An 11,141-nucleotide genomic window follows, 5' to 3' on the forward strand; every position below is an offset into this window, starting at 1 on the left:
AAGGGCGGAGCCAGGAAACACACACACGTGAAAATTTGTGTTTTCTTGACAAAAGCCAAAGAAACCCTCAGGGTGACTGCTGTTGCTGCCTCTGACCTTTGACCTACCTCTGGTTTGCTGAGTGCTGATTGGTCCCAATGGGAATGACAACACTTCCTCCTGTGATGTAATGAACCCTAGGAGGGGTGAGCTCAGCTGTGAGAGAAAGGTCAGAGGTCAGATGGAGACATTGAACTGAGGAAATACCCAGAATCCCCAGCACTGGGTAGATATCATACAGTATGCCCCCCCCCCGCTGAATACAACTGCACAGTACAGCACACAACAACAGCAACAACACAACCACTGAAGTTAGAGAGACAAGTGAGTCAGTTTTAATTCTGACTCCTTCATCAGGCCTTTAACAGTTCATCAACATTTAATAATGTTTTTATTAGAAGTATAAACTTTAACTTCTGCAGACTTTCTCTCTGAAGAGTTGATCTGCATAAGAATAGATACATTTGTGGTTTTAAGATCCAAAATAATCTCAGTGGAGTTTAACATCTTGTGAGGTCCTGACGGCTGGTTTTCAGGTTCAGGTTCTGAATCCAGACTGTGAAGGTTTCTCTGAGGACGGAGACCTTCCTGACTTTCCCTGGATTAATACAGAACCTGGAGCTGATCTGTGATCAGAGACCACATGGAGGTCTACCCGAAGACCGGATGGACCTTTAACTTCTGTTTACGCCTTCAGTGGAGACAGTTGTACAAACATAACGAGCATCAACACACTAAGACATGGCAGTAATAAAACTAAATATCTTCATAAGAGATCTTTGACCAGTAATACAAATATTTCCTACATGTATTTATACAGTGCATCATCTTCCTGTGAATTTTTCACTCTTCATCATGTTCCAAAACAAACCAACCAGGACTGAAGGAATGAGACAAGAGACCCAAAATCTAAAAAATAAAAACTAAAGGAAACAAATAAAAGCTGAAGTGGATGGTTCCTGTGGGCCTTCTGATGAGGACATCTCTGCTGTACGTGACCAAAATATCATAACATACGCACGAACATGTAAACAAACATTCTTCACTGACAAACATTAAAATGTCCACACATAAATAAAAAAACACATTCACAACTAAAGGACTCTGGTTCCTGCTTAACATTTACTCACATTTAACATTAAGTTATAATCATTATTTTTATTTCTTAACTGTTCCTTGTGAAACAGCCAAAGTCATTCTCATGTTATTGAATCTGTTTTGATGGAGAAAAAAAAATCCTATTTAATTTTTGACAGATATTTAGTTTGAATAATTCCCCAAAGCAGCCGTCCCGAAGGTTCTGATCAGATAAACAGGAAGGAGCAGCTCATCAAATTCACTGATGTGTTTTTAATGGTTTTCAATGGAGCTCAAATCTTCAGAGGAATCAGAACAATAATGACAGTCAGAGGGCTCATTTGTTGAAGTGAAGAATCCAAATAAGTTTATTTGGCCTGGAGGTGGCGCTGTTACTCCACAGGAGTCTGCAGGATGCTCCCACAAGTCTTCAGGTCAAGGGGTGCATTGTTGGAATCCTTTTTTCTGAGTGACGTGGGAGATCACTCTGTTGAAATCAGAATGTCCTAAAGATGGACTGGAGCTCTTACCGACCTCTGACCTCTGGATGCAGATCATCCTTCCAACAGTTTGTGTCCAGAATGGGATAAATATTTCAGATAAATAAAGAAGGAACTGATGTGACTGAACCTGCAGGTGTTTTATGTGATGCTGTTCTTCTTGCTCCTCTTCTGGCCCCTCCCTGACCTGAAGGACCCAGACCTGGACCGAATGGAGGACTGAACGTCTCTCATCTTATCCCTGAACGTCTTGGTGGAGTAGTAGTACAGCAGCGGGTTGATCATACAGTTGGACGCAGCCAGACACAGCGTCACCACCACCGCCCTCTGCAGCGCCACCACGATGTCACAGTCCCAGCCGCCACAAACAGCGTGCAGGTGCAGCGATCGGATTATGTGATAGGGCAGGAAGCAGAGCAGGAATGTTGCTGTCACCATGGCAACCAGGTACACCGAGCGCTTTCTGGTATCTCGAACATTGTTTTGGGACTGGTTGCAGTTACTCACTCTGGGCTTGGCCATTAGCTCCCGCACAAGTCTGCTGTAGCAGGCGATGATGGTGAGGAAAGGCAAGAGGAAGCCCAGAGCCACTCCCACATAGTTCAAGATCAGGATACGCCCCCAGGACGAGGGGCTAGACGGCTCGAAACAACGAGGAAAGCCCTGCCTGAAGGAGCGAATCACAAACACAAGAATGATCTGGACTCACTCAAATCACTGACGTTTGCACTTCATCTGATTTACCTGATTTCAGTCTCACCTGTTTACAATCCCATCGCACAAGAAAGGGATCGAGGACACGCCCACAAACAGCCAGATGAAAAGGCAGATAAATAAGACTCGTTTGGGCGTGGCCAAAGAATCGTGACGGTGAGGCATGGTCACAGCGATCCAGCGAAGGACGCTCAGCAGAGTGAGGAAGAGAATGCTGATGGAGGACGAACAGCACACTGTCATGCTTTACAACACTACGGGGACAAAAGGTCAGTTTAAAGTGAGTGAGCGGAAACAGGACGTTACCTGGTGTACAGGTTGACGTAGAAGCCGTAGACACACAGCCGGCACACCCAATCAGAAAAGTCCCAGATTCCTCCCCTGAAGTAATAAGCCAGTCGCAGTGGCAGAGTGAGCGCGAAGCTTCCATCTGATATCGCCATGTTCATCATGACCACAGAGGACGGAGTTTTTCTGACGGGAAACATGAGGAGAAGTTTCACAGTCACCAAAACATTCAAAATGTGTGTTGAGCTGCAGTTCCTTTCATGTCCACCAGATGTTGCTGTGATTAAACTAGAGACAGAGACCATTGGGACATTTTCCCATAGACTTCAGTACTGACTTCTTTCTCCAACCAGTGGAGTCGCCCCCTGATTGTCAGCAGATAGAATGGAGGCTTAGAGCTCCTGAGACCAGAGTCCCGCTCCAGGTTTGGACTGATGAGTATGAAACAGAAACTGTTGTGTCTTTTTTACCAGAACTTCCTTTTTTTTTTATTTCAGCATGAAGCATCTTTTTCACCTTGAGGATGGAGCAGCTGTTTATTTTGTCTTGAATTGTGTTGAGAAGTGACATTTGTAGAGAACTTAAATAAGCTGGTTGTTCACATCCAAATGTTTTTGATTTGTGTAATTTGTTAAGCAAATGAATCTTCAGTGACAGAACAAGCAGCAGCTGTCAGTTTATAGGAGCGCTTTGTGTTACCTCAGCAGTCTTACAGTGCAGGAAGTAATATTACGTCCTCTGAGAAGTTTACAGCATCAGAAGTGACGTGACGGTCTGGTCTAGACTAGGACTAACTTGTTACCAAGCTAATTTCAGTAAAAAGAAGAAACAAATTTGGAAGTTTCAGAGAAGGTTCACTGTGTGAAAGGAATTAACCTGATTCTTGTTACTGACTCCTGAGTTGGAGAAAAAGTGAGTAGACAAAATTAAAAAAAGTTCAACACCAACCAATGATAAAAACCATTTAAAGGATGGCCTATGAGTCAGATCTGTGTATTTTTAGAATATGATGTCCACCTCTGTGTTCTTAAATAATATTATTCCAACTGTTGAGTGAGAACAGTTCCGGTTTTCAAACTGAACTCGAACTGGAACAGTATCTGCTCCTCAGATGTGTGTTCTGACCTGTGGCTGCCATGCACGTAGAAAATGACCAGAGCTCCGATGTTGCAGAGAAACGCCACAGGAAACACCAGCAGGAAAGTGTAGATGTAGGCCTGGTACTTGAAGGCATCGTCGTCATGGAAACATGTCAGCAACTCCACTGTTTTGGTTGTGTCATTGCTGATGGGAATGGTGATCAGGTGCTCTACAAAATACACAGTGAGAATATTTAAAATAAATTATTTACTGAGTCAGAAAAATGAAAATAAACACACTGTTTAAATATTGATACCATCCAGAACCATAACACAGTCAGCCGAAATGATAAGTGAACTTTATTTACCTCAGACATTTCATCAGTGAAAGTTTTTAAAGTCTCTGTGGTCAAAGACAACTTCAAGACAACTTCCCCGTGTTCCTCTGACGCGACAAACACTTTAAAAAATGTACTAATTCTCCAGAAAGTTCCAAATCAGGTGATTGTATTTATTTATGTTTCCATAAAAACAACCAAATTGTAAGAAGTAGAAATAAAGCGAAGCTCGGAGTCACTGAAAGTGAACGCTTAAGTGTCGCTGATCTAACCACTGGAGGAGGAAACTGATGTCTGGTATGTAAATCTGAACAAACCAGTCGGCCTGTTTATACAAAGTGTGGTGTCGCACAAACAGCAACAGGTCACTGACAGAAGCAGCACTTTGTTCCTCGACTGTCCATTTGAATAAAGCGTCTTGGCTGTTCAACTGTCAGTGTTATCTCATGTAAATGACTGGGAATGTGTTTGTGTTGGTCAACTGCTCCACACTAACCCAAAGCACAGATTATTATCAACTGTAGAACCTGATACACAACTTTAGTGAGACAGCGTACAAAAACACGACGTCGCTTCAGCATCATCAGATAAGAATCTGCACATCTTATGTGACTTTTATCAGGTCAGATTCCTCAGGAATAACGGTGTGATTGTTGTGTGTGTTTTAAGTTTGCAAAAAGTAGAAGCATCATCGAAGTATGGACCTTCAACTTTCTTCCAGGATTTTGATTTCTCAGAGAATTCCTGTAATTCGGAGGTGAAAGTTCAAACTTTTCCTGGACCTCGATCGGAGCCCTGTGTTTGATTTTGAAAGTTGTCACTGACCGTTCATGCTGTCCCGTCCCGTCCCGTCGTCCCTCCGGTCTCCTGCTGGCTCCTCTGTCCAACACCAGCGCTCCTGATCCAGAGACACTGATGATGGGTGTGTTCATTGAGAGGAATTCTATGGAAGTAGGAGGAGACACATCAACAGACACACACTGCACCAGGCAGGAAGCCAACACACACATTCCCATTGACTTACTCGTGCACGTTTTCTTGACAATCAAGTTTCAAGTTTCGTTGCACCTTAAACTGTTCAACTCTGAATGTAAAAGTAAATCTTTATCATCGTAAAAAAAGAGATGATTAATTTATCGACTATCGAAAAGTTGGGTGATTAAATACATCAAATAATTCATACAATCACAAATGTCTGTAATCTGTGATAGTCACTAATTAAAATGTTAATCTGATTGCCTAATGAGCATCAGGGGGTCAGAGTGTATTGAAGTCAATGGGAAAACGTCTCTCCTTGTCCCTGATGTATGTGCTCAGTTTAAATTGGAACTTCAACGTCATAGTTACCATCTGAGGAGATCTCAGGCAGGAATAAATCTCTTCTATCGTCTGGAATGAACCAGATACCTTTATTATTGTTGTTGTTTTTTTTATTTTTAATTTAAATGACTTTACTGTTGTGTATTTTATCTGCACTAATCCTTTTATCCTTGAGCTCTTTGTTACCTTGTCGTGAAAGGTGCTGTACAAATAAAAACTATTGTCATTAATATAAAAACATTCACTATGTAACAAAGACAAACTGGAGGAAAAGGAGCAGCTGCGTTGGCCGGGAATCGAACCCGGGTCAACTGCTTGGAAGGCAGCTATGCTAACCACTATACCACCAACGCTGCTGAGGAGCAGGCCGCCCCGGGCCTTTTATTCACGGCCAGAGGAGCTAACAGGCTAACTGGGACTCTGAGGCTAAAGCTTCGTGTCCAGTATCAGCTAATGCTAATGCTAGCTGCTAACGCTGTTGAAGTCGGTTTGTGTTCGATCTGTTTCTGAGCCATTTATTTATGTGTTTATTGTGTATTTAAAGTGTATTACCGTGGGGGGGGGCTGCAGCTGGTGTCACTCTCCGCCGCTAGATGGTGACATCTCATCACTTTTCATTCCCAGACCGTCTTTTTTCCAGCACATCATTTCGCATTCATTCATCTTTCTGTTTCCGGGTCACGGGGTTCTGTGGGCGGGGCCACCCTGGACAGGTCTGCAGTCCATCACAGAGACAGGCAGACAGACAGGCAGACAGACAGGCCGGGAATCGAACCAGGACCTCCAGAGATAACTGCTGTGACACCTGCTGTATGCATATTTAACTAGTTTTCACATCAACATACAGATATATAGAATTCTCACTGTTGATTTTATTTGTGGTTAATATAGTTTTATTTTCTAAGTTAACACCCATTTTTTAAACTTTACTTGGGTTTGTTTATTTTAACTCCACATTATACACAGAAGGCAGATTGTATTGAAGTCTATGGGAAAATGTCCCTCCTCCTCCTGAGTTTATGGTCTTCAACACAACATGATGTCCATTTTTTAAACGATGCTCCATTTAGAGGGAGGGGGGCGGGGCTACTGTGTGACTGACAGATGGCATCACCCAATCAGGGCAGAGAACAGAGCAGGTCAGCTCCACCTTCAGCACCAAATTTGGTTTCTACTGCTTTCAAAAACCAAGATGGCTGATGGACAAATGACCAAACATGGACAGACTGATGGGGGACGTCTTCATTTAATCTTTCCAGATGATGTTCTGGTGTCTCTTCTGATTGGCTGTTTTCTCAGTGGGACACTAAAGGTGAAACAGATTTGATGTGAGTGGGCGGGGTAACAAATTAAATGATTAAAGTGAATCAAATTAAAAACCAACGTGACTTTCCCTCCTTCTGCATCCAACCTGTTCGATAAAGAGTTGGATAAAACCTGAAACAGTGTTGATCAGTTAATTGATTAATTGGTTCATTCACAGAAACAACGTTCATTAAACACTCTCTCTCTCCTGCTGTCTCTCTGTGGTCTCTCTCTCTTTTCTCCGCAGGCAGCCAATCACATCACTCACACCTCACGCGCGCACGGCACGCCGCCATGAGCGACAGGAGACACACACACACACACATACACACACACTCCCCCTCCCTTACCGCCCCCCCCCCACCACCATGTTTTTTCTTTCCTCGAGCTCGTCTTTTTTCCCGCCCCTGCAGGGTCTCTTCCTCGTGCTTCGACCTGCTGATTCCCCCCTCCCCCCCCCCGCTCGTGCCAAGCCCAGGTGATTATCCATCCGCCCCCCGTTATCCATCCCCCCTCCCCCTCCTCCTCCTCCTCCCCTCCTTGGTACCGACAAATCCCCTCCCGGTGCCCCCCCCCCTTCTCTCTCTGTGTCTCCTTCCCCGCCAGCCATGATCCGTGGCGGGCTAATTCCCAGACGGTCTTCATCTCCTCCTCCTCTTCTCCTCATCACCTCCTTCCTGTCCTCTTCCTCTCCTCCTCCTCCTCCTCCTCCTCCTCCTCCTCCTCGCGGGCCCGGTAAGTAGCAGCACGCGCCGTCCATCTTCTGTCTGTCGGACTTCATGCTGCGTTCACGGTATTTACCGTCTTTTATCGGATGGGGCTTTTTTTTTTTTTTTTTTTTTTTTTTTTTTTTTTTTGATTGACCCCCCCCCTCCTCCTCATCTTCCTCACTCAGAGCCTGAGGGGGGGGGGATTTGTGTCGCGTGGGGAGCCGTTGTCCCCTCGCGGGCGGCCGGTGGCGCCGTGACCTTCTGTCGGAGCACCGGCCCGGTTGACCAGACCGGTAATTAGTTCCGCCTCGAGGGAGGGAGGGAGGGGGGAGGCGGGGGGGGGGACACCGACACACACACTTTCACACTGGCTGCACGCACGCGCTCAGTTGCAGATACACTCTCTCCTCAGCTGTTTCCCTCCACACGCAGACGTGAACACACATTTTGTGTTTCTGGCTGTTACACACATTTTATTCATTCACATCTTTGTCAAACACACACACATGTACAGAAAGGGGTGACTGTACATGTGTGTGTGGTGAGGTCACAGGTCAGAGGTCAGTGTGGCTGGATGACCCGACCTTCTCTTCTACCTTCTCAGAGTTGCTGGTTTGCTCAGCAGCACTCGGGCAGAGGGAGTCGATGTTGCCTTCCCTGTCACAGTCCAACAGGAAGTGACCGTCCTGTGATGTCACAGCGGTCTGTATATTCTATTGGTGGATGGGCTCACTCCGTCCACCTTGTCCTTGGGCTTTCAGGTGTATGATGGGAAATGAGGAGAGCCATGTGACCCCAGAGGTCACGTTCACTGATGTCATCGCCCTCGTGACCTTTGTGCTTGTTTCCATTCACAGAGCAGAAGCAGCCGACTTCAGACTGACGGCACATCGACTTCCTTCCTGAGCAAAGTTTGTGTGTTTGTGTGTGTGTGTGTGTGCATGTGTGTGCGGTGGTGTTAGTGAGGTCATGTCGGGCATGACGAGCGGTGTGTGCGTGGAGAGCGACCTTTCCTCGATGCTCCAAAGAAGCTCCGCCCCCTCTCACCATCACCCAAACCACCACGTGTACGGCGGACAGGGACAGGTGAGTCGCCATCACATCGAACATGAGCTGATGTTATCCACTCATGTTGTTGTTGTTACTGACTCAGCGACGTAAACAGTTAGCCAGCCCTCCTCCTTCCTTATATTGAAGTCTATGGGAAAATGTCCCTCCTCCTCAGTAATCGTCTTCCTGATGAGTTTATGGTCTCAGTCTCCGGTTTACAGTCTTTAATAATCACAGTCACTTTTTCGAGGAAACTGGATTTTGGGGTGTGACCGAGCACATCATGAGGGTGGGGTTTGTTTCCCGCCTTTCTCTCTGTTCCATTTCCTGTTGGTGCTGATTGGAGGATGATGGTGTGTTTGTTGCAGGTCTCCAGTTTGGCGCCGATGTTGGACTACACCACCGAAATGGACCGATACCGTTCGTCCATCGCCAGCTTCTACAAGACCAACGTCAACATGAACGTGAACGTGACAAACTTTCCCCAGTCTGCTAAACTGGCGGCCCGTTTAGCAGCCGCCACCCCCATATTTCCCCCCGCTGCTGCCAGGCTGGGCACCATGGCGACCGCGCCGTGGGGTTGTCACGACAACATGAACATGAACGTGAACATGAACCATCCGGCGGCCATGTTTTGGGGCCGGCCCAAACCTGTGGCGACCGCACCGACACATCACCATCACCATCACCACCCGACTGCGACACAAGGTCACATGACTGGCTCACACCACCACAGTACCAGCATGCATCACGGTGGCGGGGGGTCAGGAGGGGGAGGAGGAGGAGGAGGGAGCAGTGAGGGGGGAGGAGCTGAAAAACACGCACACACTGCCCCATCACTTCCTGTTACACAGGGAGCAGGACACCATCACCCCATGGCGTCTAGCAATGGGAACTTCCTGCCTGGTTACAGTGGCGGCGCAGAATGTGGCATCATGAACAAGCAAGGACACACCCACCCAGACATGATGGGCCTATCAGAGGGTGGGAACTGCAATGGGGGAGGGGTGATGGGTAGTAGCTTCCTGGGAGGGCTTGGATTACCCCCTGGGGTCATTGTCATGGCGATGGGGTCGGCAGGGGGTGGGATCTCAGATGCAGGTAGCGCCTTCCAGATGACAGGAGGTCAGCGGGCGCTAACGGACTGTCAGCAGCATGCAAACTCCTCCCCCTGCCCTTCCTCCTCCTCGCCCTCATCATCGGGGGTGACGGCAGGGGGCATCGCCTTATCGTCGTCATCGTCATCGGGGGCCGTGGCCAAGAGGAAGAGGAAGCGGTGCGGTGTCTGTGGGCCGTGCAGGCGGCTGATCAACTGCGGCGTCTGCTCGTCCTGCCGCAACAGGAAGACAGGTCACCAGATCTGCAAGTTCAGGAAGTGCGAGGAACTGAAGAAGAAACCAGGGGGAGGAGGGGGGGTGCTTGAGGTGAGGACACACACACACACTCACACACACACAGTGATGGACTTGGACAACATTTTTGTCATATTTAATCTTTCCTGTAAACACACACAGTATTGTGTGTGTGTGTGTGTGCTGGCTCACTTAACCCAGATCACTGCCAGCGAGACACGAGCTGGAAGGCATCGCTCACCCTGCTGATAGTGTGAGTGTGTGTGTGAGTGTGTGAGTGTGTGTGTGTGTGTGTGTGTGTGAGTGTGTGAGTGTGTGTGTGTGTGTGCTGTGCAGATGGTGGGTGGTGAAAAGCGAGTGTTCGGTCCCTGCTGAGGTCTGGCAAGCCGCCAGCACACACACACACACACACACACACACACACACACTCACACACTCACACACTCACACACACTCACTCACACACACACACACACACACTCACACACACACACTCACTCCCAACTGATTCAAAGTGATAAAGCGAGTCGGGGAAAGAGAGGAAAAGGAGAATATTTATGTGATCTAGCACTCCGTGTGTCTGTGTGTGTCTGTGTGTGTCTGTGTGAGTCTGTGTGCGATAAGAATTAGTGGTGATCAATAATTCATTGACACCAGCATTCGACCTCACTGATGACTCCATATATCTCACACACTCTTCTTTCTGAGGGACTCTCCACAAACTATCACTAATTATTCCTTTACCACACACACACACACACACACTTTTCGGTGGTTGTGTTCATCCCTTGTCTCTGTGTGGGTTTGTGTGTTAGTAAGACAGTGAATTAGCAGCTGTAATCTTCCTCAATTACACGCTAATTGAACCTGTGGAGGCTAACAGCAAGTGACAGCATTGTGTGTCTGTGTGTGTGTGTGTGTGTGTTAGCAGGTGGTTTCACACTCTTGCCTCATCTCTCTTTGAAGCCGACCCGTCAGACTCTGAGCCAATCAAAAGTTTCCTTTATGATGTGATTGAAGCGTCTTTGGTTTTTTGGGCTGAACCTCAGTGAGCGTCTGCAGGTTGTTCTGCGTCCGACGACCAATCAGGGTGGAGTCTGTGGAAACATCACAGTGATCTGGACCTGGCTCCGCCCCTCACTTCCAGTTAATCCAAATATGGTCAAAGAGTTGAAGCTGATAATGTGAACAACTGAAAACACACACATTTCTCTCCTTGTCTCCTTGTCTCCTTTCCTCAGCGGCCTCCTTCCGTCCCGACTGGCGAGGCGTTTAGATGGTTCTTCTAACCATTGACCATCAGAGCCGCAGCCAAACAGGAAGTCACCATCACACATGGACGGCGAATCAAAGTCAACAAAGGACTAAC

At 47.2% G+C, this 11,141-nt stretch overlaps 2 protein-coding genes and 1 non-coding gene across 3 annotated transcripts; 1 reads left to right on the forward strand and 2 right to left on the reverse strand.

The window, feature by feature from the left end:
• Positions 1–375: 375 nt before the first annotated feature.
• Positions 376–4,962, reverse strand: cysltr3 (cysteinyl leukotriene receptor 3). The gene is made up of 5 exons (XM_029526079.1): positions 4,861–4,962; positions 3,744–3,927; positions 2,637–2,804; positions 2,377–2,544; positions 376–2,283 (listed from the first exon to the last, which is right to left on the reverse strand). Exons 1-5 carry the CDS (start codon positions 4,865–4,867, stop codon positions 1,758–1,760), a joined length of 1,053 nt encoding a protein of 350 aa, XP_029381939.1. The 5' UTR covers positions 4,868–4,962; the 3' UTR covers positions 376–1,757.
• Positions 4,963–5,636: 674 nt separating this feature from the next.
• Positions 5,637–5,708, reverse strand: trnag-ucc (transfer RNA glycine (anticodon UCC)). Its single transcript has one exon. It is a non-coding gene; the product is annotated as a tRNA-Gly (tRNA).
• Positions 5,709–8,290: 2,582 nt separating this feature from the next.
• On the forward strand, positions 8,291–11,141 carry LOC115059229 (CXXC-type zinc finger protein 5-like). Its single transcript, XM_029526882.1, has 3 exons — positions 8,291–8,456; positions 8,789–9,844; positions 11,014–11,141. Exons 1-3 carry the CDS (start codon positions 8,340–8,342, stop codon positions 11,059–11,061), a joined length of 1,221 nt encoding a protein of 406 aa, XP_029382742.1. The 5' UTR covers positions 8,291–8,339; the 3' UTR covers positions 11,062–11,141.

Source organism: Echeneis naucrates, chromosome 18, assembly GCF_900963305.1.
Source record: "Echeneis naucrates chromosome 18, fEcheNa1.1, whole genome shotgun sequence".
Classification (NCBI taxonomy): domain Eukaryota; kingdom Metazoa; phylum Chordata; class Actinopteri; order Carangiformes; family Echeneidae; genus Echeneis; species Echeneis naucrates.